Source organism: Corythoichthys intestinalis, chromosome 1 (assembly GCF_030265065.1).
Source record: "Corythoichthys intestinalis isolate RoL2023-P3 chromosome 1, ASM3026506v1, whole genome shotgun sequence".
Taxonomy (NCBI): Eukaryota; Metazoa; Chordata; class Actinopteri; order Syngnathiformes; family Syngnathidae; genus Corythoichthys; species Corythoichthys intestinalis.
In genome coordinates this window covers 49,479,163-49,499,034 of record NC_080395.1, presented here as the reverse complement: position 1 = coordinate 49,499,034, position 19,872 = coordinate 49,479,163, and the positions used below count along the sequence as shown (strand labels likewise).

At 38.7% G+C, this 19,872-nt stretch overlaps 1 protein-coding gene across 1 annotated transcript in view; it reads right to left on the bottom strand.

Moving 5' to 3' along the window:
• Positions 1-4,633: 4,633 nt before the first annotated feature.
• The window catches only part of tnfaip8l3 (tumor necrosis factor, alpha-induced protein 8-like 3), a 51,635-nt gene continuing 36,396 nt past the window's right edge, over positions 4,634-19,872 (bottom strand). Inside the window, exon 2 of the mRNA XM_057853348.1 lies at positions 4,634-8,409. Coding sequence (XP_057709331.1) covers positions 7,847-8,409 — 563 coding nt within the window. The 3' untranslated portion in view covers positions 4,634-7,846. The remainder of the gene's footprint in view (positions 8,410-19,872) is intronic.

The window sequence follows — 19,872 nt, the reverse complement described above, 5'->3', positions numbered from 1 at the left end:
TCATGCCAAATAAAACGTGGTTTCATTATTATTATTTTGAATTATTTCTTTTTCTAGGGCAGGGCAGGGGTGCCCAAGTCCGGTCCTCGAGAGCCCCTATCCAGCTTGTTTTCCATTTCTCCCTCCTCCAACAAACCTGACTCAAATAATCAGGATCAGTATCAGGCTCCTGCAGAGCTTGGTGATGAGCTGATCATTTGATTCAGGTGTGTTCAAGGAGGGAGACATGGAAAACAAGTTGGATAGGGGCTCTCGAGGACCGGACTTGGGCACCCCTGGTCTAGGGTGACCATATTTTGATTTCCAAAAAAACAGAAAGCCTTGAGATACTTAAGTTTTACTCAAAGATGCCTTATCACTTTAATATATTTAAAGTGTGCCTACTCCGTCTGTATAGAAAAATTCAGTTTTATATTAAAAAAAAAAAAAAAAGAAATAAATGAATAAATAAAAAAATAGCTATACGTATAACCAAAACCACAAATTCAAATTCGCAGAGGTTACCTAAGAGGCTTTGTTATTCCTAAAATAATGGCAATAAAAAATTTTAAAAAATCAAAGCAAACAAACACTGGGAATTAAATACTGATTAAAAAAGGGGCTCATCTGTATTGGCGAATCCTTAAATCCTTTAAGAAAATAATAGCTGTCTTTTCATTTCTTACTGTACAAATAAATAATCTGAACAATGTTCAAAATAATATCTCTTCTGTAGAAAATCCAGCTTTTACAAAAAGCTCATTCCTCTTTCCAGTCAAATAATGTAAATTAAACCGAAGCCTCAAGACTATCATGACAACTGTCGTTGGCAAATAAACTGTTGTTGACAAATAAACTGACAAACAATTCCACCTGCATGTTTCCTAACAAAGCAGTTCAAAACTACATATCCCACAATTCGTAGCGCGGCTTACCTCACTGACAGCTAGCACCGGTAGCCGAGGCAAAAATCAAACATTGCTATAGAAGTTTACAATCATCGGCAGCGCAATAATGCGACACCAAACGGGATTTTACAGATCACTCCGGTACAAAGCTCCGACAGAGGTCAACAGTTGCCGAAAAGTAAGTTTAGCAAGTGTACATACCGATAGCCTGTGAGCTCATGTTGTCAGACTCAGGAAAGTTTGTAATGAGAATTGACTGTGGATGCCATGATAAAGCCAGTCTGTGATTGCGCACGCATGCGCAAATTTGTATCCAAAGTAGAATAAAGGTATTTTCGACTTGATTGCACTTTTAGGTACATTAGCATTTGATTATATAAGTATTGAAAACAAGTCTTAACAACTGGGCAGGCTCTTTGGGAACACGTCACAGGCAGCACTTTACCGTAGTTTTCTGTGTGAATCGTCATTCAAAAAAACGGACGTTTTCAAGAATTTATAAAACCCCGCCGGACGCCCCGGAGAGGATGTAAAAAGTGGACATGTCCGGGCAAAAGAGGACATTTGGTCACCCTACCTTTGTCAGGAAAACTATCAAATGGTCACCCAGTCCATTTTAACTGGGGAGGGCAGCCCTCCCAGTTGAAATGTGTTGGACAGCCATTGCTGTTAGTGGCAACTAATGAGTTAGAATCTGTTGTTTTTCAGTGTTCCAACCACTTTACGAGACTTTCTCCTTATAGTTTTGACAACGGTTTTGTGCTGACAGTGATGTTGCCACAGAAGAACATTCAGTTTTTTGTTTTTATAGCCAAACTGCTTTTGAGCCTTCAAAGACTTCACACTGACTCATATCAGAGCATTTTTAATCCTTTTAAGTCCCTCCAAACGCCACAAAACAAGCAGCTTGAAGAGCAATTTACTGGAAACATCAGCGTATCTGGGCTCAAACTACAGACTTTGCGTTATTCCAAATGCGCTTTGTGGTCACTGACCCACATTGTGTTTCTTGCATTGAGATGTTTGTTTGAGTTGAACAGCATTGGGTTCATTAATTATTCATTATTTAGATGGTTTTAATGAGTGGCTATTATGCCAAGCAGTTTAATCAATATACCTTATATTGAGTTTAATGTAAAGGTGCATCCAGACCCGTGCCGCTCATAAGGCGATTTAGGCAACCGCTTAAGGGCGCACCAGTGTCCAAAAAGGCGTCAAGAAAAATATTCAAATAATATTTGATGATAGCAGTATTCAAAAAATTATACAAGACAATAGAACAAAAGAACAACAAAACCGTTCATAATAAGTCTTTAAATAAAAATGAAATCATTTTTTCTAGTGTGCGTTCTAATTTTTCTAGTGTGTCTTCTAATTTCACTACAGACCCTAGTCTCACTCACCACCCAGCAGACCAGCGAGCTACCTGAAGGTGCTATTTTTAGCTTTCACAATTGAGCGACGTTACGGTGACAAGTCAACTTCGTGAAAAGACAAAAGCCCTCTGGGACCGAGAAGAAAAAGAAAGGAGACAGCAAAGACGTGGAGAAAAACAGAGGTTTGTTGTGATGATTTTTTTCAACAGCATAAGCACATGGATTTAGCGCAACTGCAAGCTAGCGGTTATTTACTTACAGCTTATATGACTTAGTGCTAAAGCAAAATTATACTGTATCATTAGGCAGGCTGTTTTAGAAAAATATTTTCAGTATTCAGCCAGCTGTGGATTAGTTTCAGTTAAATTTACTCCCCCTCCAATTTTAGAGAAATTTGGACAAAGTGTATGGGAGACTAAAATTGTCTTGCTTATTTTCATGTGATGTGAACCACTTTTACCTTGAGTTAAATTGTGCTTTTCAAATAAATTTGCCTTGCCTAAAAGTGCCAAGGTTAATTAAATAAATACACCAATAAATATGGAATTAATAATTTCAAAGTTCTGTGGTTTGGGGGACTAAAAGTGCCACGGATTTAAATGCAAACATTTGTGATTAAATGTGTCATTAATTCATTAAAATGGTGATCACGTTCATGTAAAAACATATTCAATTTACTATTTTTTTTGCTATCATATATTATTTAATTCATTATTAATGGATGGATAGTCCTGTGTAGTTGCCGTGCTTCAAGAATTTATTTTCTTTTAACTACGCCCATCAAAGATAGTGGCTGGATCCAATAAACAGGTACAGTAGGCTGCAAGAATTTAGGCGCTATTATGGTTATGTCATGCTGGTTTCACAATCAACAGCTATTTGACTAATATAATGTAACATTCCACTTTCTTCTCTTTGTAGGTGCTCTTCTGAAATATTTTCCTTCTACCTCTGTACATCCTGGGCCATCTTTTACAGCGAACTTATCCACATCAGCACCAAGTCCAAGCCCACCAAGTCCAGCAAAGAAGTGCACCTTCCAAAACAACTGTCATATGAAAGTGCAATAGATGCTTTTGCATCAGTGAAGACAATGTAAGGTTATAGGTCAAGGTGAAAAAAAAAAAAAGTTTCATTTTAAAGTGTTCTGTGTGTCTTTATATAGGTTTGTGTTGGTGGGTGTTAATCATATTGTTATAACAATTTTAATTTATTTAATGCATTTGTTTTTGAGGTGTTTTTATTGGTGCTTTTGAATAGTTATTACAGCATTTTTCTTTTAATTTATGCACTTGTTCGTTATATTTTTTAATATAATAAATTACAAAGAGATAATGTGCTTTTTCAGTGTGAGTGTTTAAATATGTGGTGAAAATGGGTTGCCAATAAATGTGTTGCCTAGGCACCAAATTGTTCAGGAACGGCACTGTGTGCATCTACTGAAGTCCATGTGCTCGCCCGATGAAATGAACTCAAAACTGACAATATTGCTGAATCACCACTAGAGGTCATGGCTTTACATATTTTAAAACTAGAAGTATCGGTATTTCAAATTTGTAACTTCCATTCATCTGGGAGAACTTTTTATGTGAGAGTGTGTTTTGCGGGGAATGTTGTGTATCACACAGCATGAAATTAGTCACTGATGTTGAACCTGAGAAAGGTCTGTTTCCAAAAAGTAAATCATCATTGGATATTTGTCCACATACATTTTTACACCAACTGCTACCTAAAAATATTTTTGGCTATTATCCTTAGGCCCACCATCTGGGCCAACTTTAAAGGGATCCCCGGATAGAAAGCCTTATAGTTCTTTAAAATAAACGTTATTATGATTTAAAATAGTTTGATATCGAAACCCCTCTTGATGTTTACGTTTTTACACAATTTGTAAAATTAGTTTAACTAGTAGGACAGGGCAGTGACGTCACATGGTTACGCTGCTGGGCTTCCAGGGTATGATTCTAGCGATATAAACTTGTCATCTGTTCAACCCTTTCAATTTGAACCCAAGAGGAACGATAATGAGCATGACAACACTGTCGATATTTCACAAAATGAACAGCAAAAGCATAATGAACAGGAAAGATGGGATGAGACGAGACGAGAGCAGGAAAAAAAAAGGTGTTCTGCCAAAATATGTCACACCGGCGAAACGTCTACAAGAGGCGAATTTGACACCCAAAATACTACCGTTCGCGTTCAGCTTGTTTTGTTTAGATGCATACAGACAGAACATACTAACGATGCCTTAAGAAAATAATTGCAACGTCGTAATATCAAATAAAAGTGGTTTTAAATATGCTACGTGACTAATGTGGTCAACAGATCAACAATCTGTTTTAAAGCTACCACAAGAAAACACAATGCTTGAGAGGGAATGAGAGGGAAACACATGCAAAAAGTATTTTGAGTCAATGAAAAGGTAATAAAAGATGCAATAAAAACTCAAGTAGAAAATATTCGCCGCTTTTAACTGATGTGCACATGTGTTGGACGTCTCGCCGCGTAGATGGAATTGGAGTAACCTGGTAGTGTTCGTCTAGTGCAGGGGTCGGCAACCCAAAATGTTGAAAGAGCCATATTCGGCCAAAATAACAAAAAAACAAATGCGTGTAGAAGCATTATTATGAAGGCAGCGCATGTTGTATGTATCTATATTAGCCTACTATCAAAATGATTAAGTTAGGTGTAAATACATAATGATTCTTCATGATTAAAAGTTGATTTTCTTTGCAGTGCATTCTATAGAGAATGATGCACCACGTGACTACTTGTTTTTGTTCGATACGGCCTCAAGTTTAACTTCATTACAATATTAATGAATTATGTTTAATTGCTTTGATAAAATTAAAGAAATCCAATATAGAAATACAAATTTTAATGTCATTTATATTTTAAAGATTAAAAAAAAACCAACAACAACAAAATACAATGTGTATAACGTGCCCCTTATCTGGCCAACAAACATAGTGCAACATAACGCAGCCTGCATTTAAAAAAAAATAAAACAGCACCATTTTGAAAAGGTAAAGTATTTAATCGGAGTTCACGTACCTGCATAAAAGTGGTAGGCGTTCAATATCGATCACATCACACGACTCATCACAGAGAATTAAAGTCCTTGATTTGCTGATTGGTGATGTTGCCTGCCATTTTTATGGCCCTTTCCTTCACTGTCTTAGTGCGAGAGGCATGTATTTGATTTTCTGTATTATCTCGGTTTTGTTTTTGAAGTCTGCAAATAGGTGTTCTGAATTAGAAACCGCGGCTCAGTTCAACGCAGTATATAGCTGCCGGTTTGTTTTCAACAACCGCCCTGCTGATAGAAACGTATTCGCAGGCTATGACGCAAATCTTCATTGACAGATATGTTGAAATGTAATATTTTTTCTACACATTTTTACAGCACTGGAAAACATTACGAATGTCTCATGTTCCTCCTCCTACAGAAACCATGTTCAAACACAAAATATATTTCCCTCCCCCAACATTTTCTATTTTCAAACATTTTTAATACGCTACAGGGAGCTACTAGGGCAGCGCTAAAGAGCCGCATGCGGCTCTCAAAACACGGTCTAGTGACAGTGACAATTTACATCATCACCTCGTGCCTCCATTGCGCGCATAAAACATGGCGCCCTCAATAGGTCAAAACATGCACTCAATATTATAGACTTAATACAATGGGAATACTTTATGTTTCTAATAACATATTTTAGTAAAAGAGAACAATTGTGGCTTATTAGAGCCTATAAGTCTTTAAATCCGTGGCTCCTTTTAAAATGTAATTGCTAGTATGCCCAAATGTCCATCTGAAAGTAGTACATTTTCAAATCTATATAGATATAGAAAATAGTTCGCATCTTGAAAAGCCACACTGTGCTTACATAAATATATTAAGTGAAAGCATAATTTAAGTAATGACTACATTAAATTCCAAATGTGTTACACATAAGAATCAAAAACTAAAAAGTATGTTTTTTTTTCCCATCCAAAACAATAACCACATCGCTGACTTTGATGTTTTTGTTTTTCAGTGTAAGAAATTATGCTGACTGTATGGTTGGTCATCATGGACCATGGAGCACCACAGGCCCTCCACTGAAGCAGAAGTGGTTTATAGGATGATATTTCAAAATGCATGTCGGCAAAGTCATGCTTCGCGTGCGTCTTTGTCAAGCCAGCAGGAAACTTGTGGCCTCGTGTGCAATTTGTGGTTTATTTCCCCGATCCAATCCATCCATATAATTCTCGTCTTGGAGACAATTTCACCCCCCACCCCTCAAAAAGACGCAGTAAAACTTCAAGTTTTTCAAGCCTCTGTTTTTTGTGAGTGAACAGCTAATGTTGGAAGATTTTTTGAAAACAGTGGGCATGGAAATGGTTCTCTTCCCTCATATGCAGCATAAACATCAATCAATATTGACAATGAACATTGAAAAGAAAGAGTCAATGATATTGTTCCTGTTATTGTCAGATGAAAGGACAAGATGACGTTGACAAGAAATCTTTAATAAAAGACAAGTGAAACAACCCTGGAGAATTGACACAGAAACAAGACTTGTCATTGGTCTTATGTACATATGATTCATGCCAAGCCCATACAACCACATGTGCGCACACATATACACGACACAAAAAGATATGACTGATTACTTTTATCTTTAAAATCCAAATAGAAGGCAAGTTTTTGGCAATCGAAAACAAGATTATGAGTACAAGGACCATAATTCATTCACCGTCAGCTTATTTCAGAACAGCCAATTCCTGATTGCTACTGATTTGAGACTATTTTATCCTCAATTTCAAAACCCATGGAATATTGTGTTTTATAATTATATGTATTCTGTACAACTTATCTACAAAGTGAAAGAATACACTGTTTTTTCACTAGGGAAAAACACTGAGTCTACCTTTTTCTGGTCTTAAGCAATTAGAAGCAAACCATTAAAATGCAGCCTTTTCTCCCAGAAAGCTCACATACAGAATCACACGCTGGGTTGATCGCATACTTTATCTAACATGGTTCATTACTGCCATCTACTGGAACCTTTGCACCGGTAAAATTATTTCCAACCTTTTAACTCATAGGGAAGCATGGTCAGATTCTCCAACATTCTCCCTGTAGAAAATTGTAATTGACTTAGCATTACTGCTATTCAATGGTAGTATATTGCCAATGACGTTGAATAAACTAAGATGGATTTTGGATATTGAATGAATGCTAAACAAAAGCTTCCCATAAAACCGTGCTATCCAGTTTAATGTTGTAGCAGTAGACCAAAGTGGAAATAGTAATTGAAAAGGTGCATACTAGTACATGGACCTTAAGCTGGATATCCGCGATATGGAATAAATGCTCAAACGGCTTTCTGTGGACGCATACAGTACGTGACACACATTATCCAAGTGTGTGAATTGAGAGACAATTTTAATGAAACAACCCTCAGTGATTCACAGCTGCAGGATGTTACAAATAGCTCCATGGAAACAGATGCAGGAAACAGGAAGTGGAGAGAGAAAGAGGAGGAAGTGAGGCAAGCGGTCCGGGGAAGACCGAGAAGCAAGAGAGCTGAAATGTTAAAGCGTGCCTTCGTCCAACAGTTTGTTGATACCATTGCAGATCTTCCTCAGAGAGAGTCTGTACTCATCTCCGTCCCCGTACAGCTCAGCTAGGAACTCGCCGTGGGCAAAATGGTTGAAAACGTGGTCGATGCGAGCGTGCGAGCGAGCCGTCAAGTGCTGCTCGACCAGCATGTGAAGCAAGTCCCGGCATTCCAGCAAGAGCTCGGACAGAATATTCCTGTCAAAGGTGTAATCCACCTCGTAGAAGGACACCGCCGTCATGGCCGCCTGGTTCATCTTCTTCTTGAAGCGTTCCACCGTGTCCAGCTCTTCCGGGTTGAACTGGTGGTTGCGGTACAAGATGCCGATTTTCAGGGCGATCTTGATCACGTCCTTGATGATCTTGTGGGCCTCCTTCTTGCTCTTGGTGAACTCGCGAGTGGTTTTGTAGAGCTCGTCCAAGATCTCGCTGCTGGTGTCATCTGTCAACATATTGGCCACTACCATGGTCGCCATCTTGCTCAGGATCTTCTTCTGAGCCTGCAGAGCCAAGGAGCGTGAGTTGAAGCTCTCGTGACCTGCAGAAAGGAGAGGAAAGAGGAAGATGTGAGAAGGCTGCTCTGAAATAAGAGTTCAATTCAACTACGGCACATAATAACCAAGCAAAGTAAATTCAGAAATCCATCTTTGGACACAATATCCTGGTCAGAGTTGCAGGATCCAGACCCTATCCCAACTGGCTTTTAGCAATAAGCAGGGTTGCAGGAACAAAGAGAATAACAACCCTTCTCTAGTGGTGTGCTCAAAATCCCACACTCTCTGACACAAATACTGTAACTCATCGAAATCGATACTAGATCGAAGTCATTTTAGAATTGAGTCTTTCGACTGTTGAGACTAGAACAAGCCTATTTTTAAAATATAATTGCTGAAATTGTGCAAAAACAGACTACCATGTAACACAGAATTGAATTGTTGAGCTGAATTGAATAGAAATAAACTAAGGCAAAATGTGAGCTGAACCGATGTACAGTACAGTAGTGCACTGCAAGCACATTCTATAACAGGGCGGTGTACTTCTTGGACTTGGCAGCATTGCGGTTGGCCCTCAGAAGGAGGAATGATTACTATCTACTGTGGAGAACATCAAGCAGCTGCGGAGTGATAACAACGCCTCTGCACACTCGCTGTCCACATGCTTCACAGCTGTGCACGCGTGGCTGGATCTATACTTAGTCAATGTTGTCAAGAACAGTCATGTTTAACATGTGGATGTAAGGAGCTGGATAATGAAAGAGTTTATTTTATTAAGGAGCAGATCACACACTGTGACTAAAGTATTGAGATGCCTAACGGTTGGGAAGTGACAGTTTCACGGCATTCACAGAACGTTGCCATGGTAGCAATAAGTCATTGGAGAAAGAAAAAGATTTAAGCAAGCTTGTGTAGGTAATGTACGTAAGGCTTGTGGGTAATGATGCACTGATACCGATACCAGTGTGGGCGGGGGGGTCCGGCACTAAAATGGTGGTATCGATATCGGCGAGTACCAACAAATAGGGCGCCGATACCATTTACCGGTCCAGTATTATAACACTTGACCGCAGCCTTCTTTCTCCTGACGCTCACTAAACTCTGTTGCTGTGTGATCACACATGATCATTTTGCATACCAAGCAGCTATCGCTATTGGCCTGCTCCAGACCAATGAGAGCGGGCCAATAGCTGCTCTTAACCAATACCGGGGCAGCTTTTTCATATGAAAGAAAAACAAACTAGGAGAAGAAAATGTCGGCGATCTGGAATTAATTTAACATAGAAACTCAGTCGAGTACAATGGCTGCATGCAAGATTTGTGGCCTGAAAGTTTCGAGAGGTGGAGTTAAATCGGTCAGTTTCAATACCTCGAACCTGATGAAAAATTTGAAGACGCTTTTCAACCGACGTCTGGAGCAGCGAGGTCTCCCAACTTTCCCTGCTTTGCTTGACAGCCCACTGGAAAGCATAGTACTTCATGCATATGAATTGAAGGGATCACACGCCAGCCAAGCTACTGCTAGAGCAATACAGAGCGTGCTGCTCAACTGGTCAAAAGTACTTTACTTTTCTTGTCTTTTAATGAAACAAATGCCGCGGTAATTTGAGACCCGTTTCAAAAGTGGTGTAGAAGTAAGCAAAGCAAGAAAAGTTAGGTGGCTAAATTGAGTATGGGGCTGTGTGTGTGTGTGTGTGTGTTGTCTGAGAGAGAGAGTCTCACTTGTGGGCTGCTATAAAGATGAAGTTGAGTTTTGTTGCTGCTGTTGCACAGAGTGGGAGGCTGATAGAGAGACAGGATGCTGTGGTCAATTATTGTTATCATTACTTATGATTTCATGAAAGTTGCACTGTGTGGCCTTTGAGAGCCAAAACTCAGGGCTTAAAAAAGTTTATTCAGTTCATTCAGAGTTTACTATTATTAATGTATTTTGTATTTGTATTTTGTAGTAATTTCTTACTGTTGGGCTAGGGTAATACATGTTTTAATTTTACAAATTTAGCACTATTTTGGCCTTCAAGAGCCAAAAGTTTATTCAAGTCTTGTCACCCATACAAGGTATGCAATAAAAAGTTCTCATGGATTCACTTTGTATTAGTCTTTTTCCTGTTTCACAAAGGTAGGCAGCAGCCTGACAAAGCCATGATAACAATGATTTCACATACAAGTATGTTGCTCTTAATATATATACAGTGTATATACAGTATGAATATATATACTGTATATTTCAAATGGAATGGTATCGGTCTGGTATCGATATCGGCCGATACTGCACAGCCAGGTATTGGTATCGGGGTCAAAAAATGGTATCGGTGCAAAACTAGTAGGAGGTGAATATTAACTTAGTTATTTTTTTTTTGTGTGCATTTTTCACAAGAGGACACACTCAAATTATTGATGCAACTACAATACATCAATTTTGTCATATAAAATGCACCGGAATCCTTCCGTCTTTGTTCGGCTTTGTTTAAAGACTATAAATCAATCACATGGTCGTCTAGTGGGAAGGTGACTATAAGGCAGAGGGAAAGCAAGAAAGTGACTGAGAAAATGATTGGACTCAAGGTTAACCCTTGAGGAACACCACAGGACATGACAGTGGTTGACCTTTGGGTGCCAACAACCACAGAAAATTACAACGGTTGTTGCTTTGTTCATTCATCCAGAACAACCAATTTTCTCACCAAATGTGTTTGGTACGGATCTGCATTTAATCTTAACAAACCTTTGTTTGTATACATTTATTTACATAGGTTCTATTCGAAGTATTAATGATATAACAGTGGATTTGCAATTTTATAGTGACTTACAATAATATCCAAAATACTTTTTAGGACACGAACCTCTGCCTCATTTTTGAGGGTGCTACAGTACTTTAATGTTAGTCATTATAGTAGTACTTGGCTTAGTGTTGTATTAAGTAACACGTTGTGTAAAAAGTTTAAGTACGATTCTAGTAGATCATCTGAACATGTGTTTATGTGTGGGAAGCTGTGAGCACATCCACAAGAGGCTCAAAGTAGCACCACAATGGGCAAAAGCGGCTCACTGGCATTTCGTGAGTTAGTTTAAAGCAAAATGACATTTCATTCTCATATAATTAGCTGGGCATGACATTTAGCAACAAAAAAGCAAATGCCTGACTGCAAACATTTCAAAATACAAATGATGGCATGTGCCCTCTTTGTGCTCTTTTGTGTGGCACCATGGGAGGATGAGCGGGACCTCTAAAGAGGCTCAACAGCAGGGAAGAGGTTGGTTTGAAGAACGAACCACATAGAATACCGATTAATTATAGAAGCAGAATACCTCAAAAGTCATACAGAAAAGTCATCACTGAAATGACGCTTTTGACCAACTGACATCTTATATCCCACTACAAGACGATCATCATCAATGTCACGTCATTACTTTCCAGCAGCAAAATAAGGATTTAATAGTGAGGCAGATCTGTGCTTCACATTAACAGGCTCTTTATCACTGTCATTTCCTGTTTCTCTCAAGCATCTCTTTGTTGTCGCAAGCGGCCGATATTCCGAAAGTAAACTGGCTTGATTTGTGAAAGTACACTGTGGAAGCAACGCCTCTGCCAACCACAAAGAATGCGTGCACTGTCAACTTCAAATATGAATCACTGATGAGTGAAATCTGTCAGAGGAGCTGAAAACCATACAAACACCAGCGGTGGAAAAAGTACTCACGCTCTGTACTCAAGCCACTTAACTCTATCCTTGTGATTTGATTGACTAGTTGGACAAAAATTTGTCTGCTCTTTTTTGTTATGGTTGTGACTTGCATTTTTTGCGCCCTTTGTGTAACTTTTCTGTGTTTTCATCCTAACTGGCTGAGTAGTCTGACTTTTTTTTAGTTTGCTGCGCTCTGTCATCATTGTTTTAATGTTGTTCTTTTTTTGTTTTCATAACCTAGTGCTTTAGTAGTTTAAGAAAAGCCCTTTATCAGTAATTTAATCTTGATTGTTTTGCACTGGGGCCCTTCAATTGATAATATGTGCCTTCACAAACAGTAGGCATGTAAAAACACATTGATCGAAGGCCTTGTATTGAATCGAAACAGGCAGACTTTCTGATTTGAGCACATATTGTATCGTTGTCCAAAGAATTGTACTGTCATTAATTGTTAACGTACAACAATACATTGTTCAATTCAGCAGTGATTCAGTTAAACTGATCAAAACACAAAACATAGATCAATATCCTTCATCTTTTAGATATGCTTGTTTCTTAGAATAAATATTTTTTTATTGAAATATCTGAAATGTTTAAGCCACATAATTGCTTTGTGTTTTTTAATTGCTTTAGGTAAAATGTCACCTAAATATATGTTAAATATATACATAATATCCTATTAAATCGGTCAGGTGTAGTTGAATCAAAATCGAATTGTGGAAAACTCTAATAATTTGCAAATGTCGTATCTGTGTCTAAAGAATCTATATGGTATCGAATTTTCATTTACACCCATATACAGATTTTCAGGGGACCTAGGGGGCCGAAAACTGTCTTTGCATGTAATTGACTTTCCTATACACTGTATATGATTTTAAAATTAATAATTTTCCGGTAAAACATTGTCTAAAAAAGTTGTAAAGTAATAAAAAAAAAAAAGAAAAAAAAAAAGAATGAAACGAACAAAAAAAAGATATTTTTATTCATTCATTTTCCATGCCGCTTTTTCCTCACGAGGGTCGCGGAGGTGCTGGAGCCTATCCCAGCTAACTATGGGCAGTAGGCAGGGGACACCCTGAACTGGTTGCCAGCCAATTGCAGGGCACAAGGAGACATACAACCATTCACGCACGCACTCATACCTACGCACAATTTAGAGTGCATGTTTTTGGGATGTGGGAGGAAACTGGAGTTCCCGGAGGAATCCCACGCAGGCACGGGGAGAACATGCAAACTCCACACAGGAAGGCCGAAGCCCGAGACTGAACCCTTGATCTCAGAACTGTGAGGCAGACGTGCCAACCACTCAGCCACCGTGCCGCCAGATATTTTTTATAATAGGTCAAAATTATTTTCCGAATAACGGTCATTTGCTTTGCTTTGCTTAGCCAAAACCACCCGAGGACCAAAGAGGCCAGATGGATATGTAATTTTTTCAAACCTAAGCTTTCAAAAGCAACAACAACTACCGAGCAAGAACCAATGATTGAAATTGAGGAACATTAAACGCTAGAGACCACCGTCAAAATGGAGAGGCTAATTTCAATTTGCCCCACTAAAGACGCTATTTGTACAACTGAGCCACCACCAGTGTCTTGCCAATGTAGTTACCCCCCTCAAAAATTGGGTCCCCTGGCCACGGGAGCAAACCCACACAGTTAGTTAGTTATGAGTTATGTCGACTTAAACAATTAATTGAAGCCAGAAGAGAACCACAGTTATATATTTTGGACATTGACGTTTATTAAACTGGAGAAACTCCATACAGGACTTGAATTACAATAATAACAGTTATAGGTCCTCCTACGAGAAAAACAGTGAAACTTTGCCTTTTTTAACGTTCGTACGTATGTTACGTTATATGACAGAAAAAAAACACTTTTTTATTCATTTTTTATGGATAGGTAATGTTTTAAAACCTCGTAGATAACTAATTCACTAAAACACGGAAATCAGGGCAGCACAATGGCTCCGTCAAGGGGATCCAATTTTCGACAGGGGTAATTACATTGGCACGACACCTGTGTGCGTACCATATTCAATGGATGACGATCTTGGCGAAAAGTATAGCCTAAGCAGCCTGATTTGGAATTCCCATCAAGAATGATGGGAAACAAAGAACGCCCATTTTCAACTTATTATAAACATTCTTGTAAGTTAATTTTATTGCTGACACTGCGTTTCGGTGTCATCAACATGTTGTGCCCACCTTGTCCCAAAAGTCAAACTCCACCTATGTTTACACCCCTCACAAATAGTTGCCAGTGGACTCTTTAGCCCCTTTAAAAGCATGTTTTGGAATGTATACAGGCAGCGATGATGAAGAATGAACATGGTGAGACATTTCAAGGTTTAAGTCAACATGTTGCATGAAGAAGAACACACGTGAGTCAGAGTCGCAACACATTAAAAGTAGACTCCTCGAATAAGTTTGTGGCCGCCTGCTGCTCCGGGCATTCCGGTTCTCGTAAAAAATCATAATGTCAGCTTCGTCTATGTGGACAGACTGGAGAGGGTGTGGTTACGGGCCACCTCCCTCAAACATGCGCGCTTGTGGTAGTCAAGCGCCCTATACAGGGGCATCCAACCATGGCTGCCATGCGTGGATGCGGGAGCTGTTTTGGAAGTTTATATTTGACGTCTGGATTAGGAAGGTGCCCACCGCTCCACCGGCTGTGGCTGGTGACTAGACAGTCTCTCTTTGTTCCGCCTGTTTTTAGAGTGCTGAGTCAACACTTTCTGGTGTATTTCATCAAAATATACATACAGTGTGGAACATGGAGAACAGCCAAAGCTGCCGTAAGAAAAAAAATATGGCGTCCTCTTCAAAGTACATCTGGAATTAGTTATTTACTTTTAGTATGCCAAGGAACTACAGTACATGCACAGGAAACAAAATACACGCCTTAAAACTCGCACTTAATAACTGTTAACTTTGAAACATGGCATGCTGGATCTGAACAGATGGTTAATCCGCCTGCTTGGTGAAATGACTACAATAATTGATTCCATCATGTTGTACACCAACATATTTACAGTAATTTGATGGCAGCTGAGATGATATGACAACAATCTGCCTTTTTATGCACAGCATTTTCCCCTACATTTCTTATTTGAACAGTTCTAAACCGCAAATACAGTGGTATGAAAAAGTATCTGAACCATTTCGAATTTCTCACATTTCTGCATCAAATCACCATCCAATGTGATCGGATCTTTGTCAAAATTACACAGATGAAAAAACAGTGTGTTTTAACTAAAACCACCCAAAGATTTATAGGTTTTCATTACAGATGTGATCGGGTCTGATCACGTCATTTTCAAAGTATCGGAATCGGCAACAAAATATCGGCCATGCCTTTTTTTAATATATATATATTTTTTAATTAAATCGTTTTCTAATTGTATTTAACGTTAAAGACATAATATGTTACACTCATCAAGAGTATTTAGTTTAGGCTTAAGATAGGGTTATCAAATCTATCCCAATAACGACGGTAATTAATTTTTTTGAAAATGTATCACGTTAAAATATTTAACGCAATTAATGCATGCGTTGCACGACCCACTCACGCATTGTCGTGCTCAATCTGGAATGGCGCCGCTTTACCTATATAGAGAGATAAAACGCAGCGTAATATGAGTAAAGTGAATTTTGGCAGCCTTTGGAGCCTTGTTTTAATAGGCTAAAGCCTTACAATCCCTCTCCCTACGATCAGAAATATCATGGGAAGCAATGTGGGGAAGCAAGGTAACAATTGATCTTTTTCTTAACACCTTATGTTATTTCCCAACGCAGAGAAGATATATGAATTGGTAGCACTACGCATAGTCATGGTTCCACTTCCCATCATGCATTTGGGTTGAATGGCTGCAGTATCATTTACTGAAAGCTCAGCAAATACACTGGATGGCAATATTTAGTCACAATATACAAAGTCACAAGTCTTTCTATCCATGGATCCCTCTCACAGAAAGAATGTTAATAATGTAAATGCCATCTTGAGGATTTATTGTCATAATAAACAAATACAGTACTTATGTACTGTATGTTGAATGTATATATTCGTCCGAGTTTTATTCATTTTTTTCTTAATGCATTGCCAAAATGTATATGATCGGGAAAAATTATCGGGAATGATTGGAATTTAATCGGGAGCAAAAAAAAGCTATCGGATCGGGAAATATCGGGATCGGCAGATACTCAAACTAAAAACGATCGGGATTGGATCGGGAGCAAAAAAACATGATCGGAACAACCCTAGTTTTCATATTTTAATGAGGATAGTATGCAAACAATGACAGAAGGGGGAAATATAAGTAAGTGAACCATTGTGGTGACCCTTTATTATATGACATAATTCATCCACGGAACTTATATGTATAGTTGGCCGAGCGCGTTACCGGCTACGTCACAGTCACGTGACAGATACTTAAGAGCCGTGCACATTCCGGCTGAATTTGGAGTTCACAGAGAGTCCCAAGCGGCCGTCTGCTCAACAGGCCAACAAGACTCCTGCATTCGCATCCGCCACACCATCACATTTAATATTTTGTGCCTCCCGCCCCCCCATTTGGCAGCAATAACTTCAACCAGACGCTTGCTGTAGCTGAAGCTGCTAATCTTGACCTATTCATCTCTAAAAAACTGCTGTAGTTTAGTCAGGTTCTTGAGATGTCTGGCATGAATCGCTGTCTGTAGGTCATGACACAGCATCTCAATGGGGTTCAAGTCTGGACTTTGACTTGGCCACTCCTGAACATTCACCAAAAGGTTCAGATACTTTTTTATACCACTGTATACCACAAACTCAAATGCCATCATACTTCAATATAATTTTAAACTCATTTTAAAAAAAGCACCCTTAAAAAGAAATGTGTTATAGATCATTTGAATTTTTAAAAAACACATCTATTGTGTGCTTCTTTACAGCTCTAAATCCTGACTGGATCCGGTCCCTCACGCACATACAGGAGCACGCAAACATGCATGCGTTGCTAGTGACAACAGACAGATGTTAAGCATTGGATGACACCAGGTGACACGCCGCAGGTGCATGTGTTATTTTGCAACAAGGCGTAAAAACACACCAACGTCACATGTTGGTGCTGTGCACACACAAAGGCATGCATTCTATTTACCTCTGCATGTGGACCTTTTTTTTGTCCCCCTCCAAATATTATTCATACAAACAGTCAAAGAGCTGTGATGTGAAAGGGTAGGAGTGTTGCTGGCAGGTGATGACGGTAGCATCCTGAAAATAGATATTTTTATTTATCCACCTTTTTCCATTGCGTTCAATACTCCTCTCACATGAATGGCCCATTAAAGCTTCATTGAGTCTTAGGAAATGTCGCAGTGACGAGAATTTTCCAAGTACAATGTTGGTGCTTTGGAAGCCAGTCAAATATGCAATTCAACTCTTGTTGCACTTATCTGTGGTGTGCTTGTTAAATAATAAATGCATATTTATTTTCCAGTTTAGTGAGACCTAGTACAAGAACTCTGTCCTGACTGTCAGTAATATTGATACTGTCAAAAACTCAAAATTCTGAATTTTGTCTGTTGTCCACATTAGTCAGGTAGCATATTTAAACTACCCTTATTTGATATTACAACATTTAATTATTTTAAGGCATCTTTAGTATGTTCTGTCTGTATGCATCCAAACAAAACAAGCTGAAACAAGCTTTTTTTTTTCCTACTCTTGTCACGTCTCATCCCGTCTTTCCTGTTTATTTTGCGTTTGCTGCTCGTTTTGTGAAATATCAACAGTGCTATCATGCTCACTAATGTTCGTCTTGGGGTCAAATTGAAAGGGTTGAGTCATACTCTGGAAGGCCGGCAGCGTAACCATGTGACGTCATCGCCCTGCAACGTCAACAACAATGGCGACCTACTAGTATAACTAATTTTACAAATAATATAAAATGTGTGGTCAATGTAAAAACAGTACATTTTTAAAGCAGCTCTGGTCCATCTACCAACTTCATTGGCTGCCAAAGAGTTAAGGACTATTCTTTGGCATCTATAAATGTGGTAGTTGTGGTAGTGGTAGGTGAGTTATCTTTGTTAGGGCTAAAGAGTTGACTCAGGAGTAAGTTTTAGTTGACCAAATATCTGGCCAGTGGTTTGCTAATGCATGTGTTTTCAGAGAGATCCATTCCTGTGTATCTGTCCATTTATTCCTGCTCGTAATGTGGAGAAAAATGCCTGGACATGCTCCCAGTTGTAAAATGCGTCATCCCCGGGGACAAATGCAACAGCACCGAGCTTGCATCAATACTAACAAAATGTCAAAAGAAATTTACTTGACTCGAATGGTGCCTGACAGCTTGCCTTTCACTGTTTTTTCTCAGGTTTTATGTATCTTTGCATCATGACTGTTTTTCCATACATTTTCTGCGTTGCACATGGAAAATAACATTTTAATGACCTTCTCGTTGCGCAAGCCTGAGAGGACACAGTTGCTGTTGAAAACAGCACACGACAGCTCGAAGAATCTACAGTATGCAGATTTTTTTGGGGGGAGTGTACAGATTTCACTTCGGCCTATTTTTAACTTTCCCTGTCACAAAAAAACGTCTAACAAGCCAGCACTGTACATCACGTGTGCTCTTTCTGTAAATATGAAAAGGAAAAATAACAATGGTTTCTAGAGAAAGCTGTGGTCTCCTCATAGAGGGGGAAAAGTAAGAGGTCTTGTGCATAGTCACGCCATGTAAAAATCTTACTTAAGGCATTCTGTCTAGAAGGAGGTCATTCACCTCCTCTTTAATAACTATTCAGGATGTAGAGAGGCAATCAGAGCTGCGGGGTTAATGAATAATTCTCTTTTCATCTAATGGTTTTCATCAGTTTGAGTTGAAAGTACTTTCCCTTTTAGAAGTTTTGGATTATTTACTGTGGCAGAAACTGGAACAAGCAAGCCCTCCTAGATGAGGAGATAGCGTACATCATAGAGATATTTTGCTTACTTGTAAGAAAATGGGAGCTCGACAAATTAACGGTGGCTTCTTGCAGGTCTTTCTGCTTGAACAGGACTTTTTTTCTCGATGACTGTGGCTTGCTTGAAATAGTAAACTCCTACACTGTAGTTTAATCATTGTATGTTGTGTGAGAAAGGGACATATGCTAAATTTATCTTAAAAAATGGTAATATTTCAATAAAGTAAAGAAAGGATTGTCCTATCTTCAGTGTTGTCACGGATTACTTGAAAAAGTTATATAATTACTGATTATGCCTAAAAAAGGAATCTAGTTACTTTACTGATTGCTTTATTATCAAAGTAACTCAGTTGGTTTAAAAGCAATTTGTCAGTTACTTTTTACCAATTTTTCTACCTTGGCCGCCTCAACATATGACAACAGAAAAATGTCATCGCATATAATTGACTTTCCGATAATTGAATTTAAAGGGGATGAGCAGAATTTTTCACATAAGGCTTAAAGTGCCTGTGACAGGATTAAAAAAAAGTTTGACTAGCATTATATGAATTAAACTCATATTTTGAAAAACCCTACATAAAATAATTTGGCAAAGTGCAGATGACGACAAATGAGTCTTTTAATCTGCCGTTTAGCCCCGCCTGTCATTGCATCGCTCTGGTGCCTGCAGCTCGGTGATGACGTCGGCAGAGTAACGATTTCCGCTGATTTAGAATTCAGCCCATTGAGGAGGAAGATTCAGAACGAGGAAAATGCGACAGAGAGCAGCAAAATGTCATCATTGTCTTAATCTCTTTACTCCAATATTTTTACAGGATATTTTTTTTACCTAAGTATTTTTCCCCAATTGCTAAATAAATGTTATGGTCATG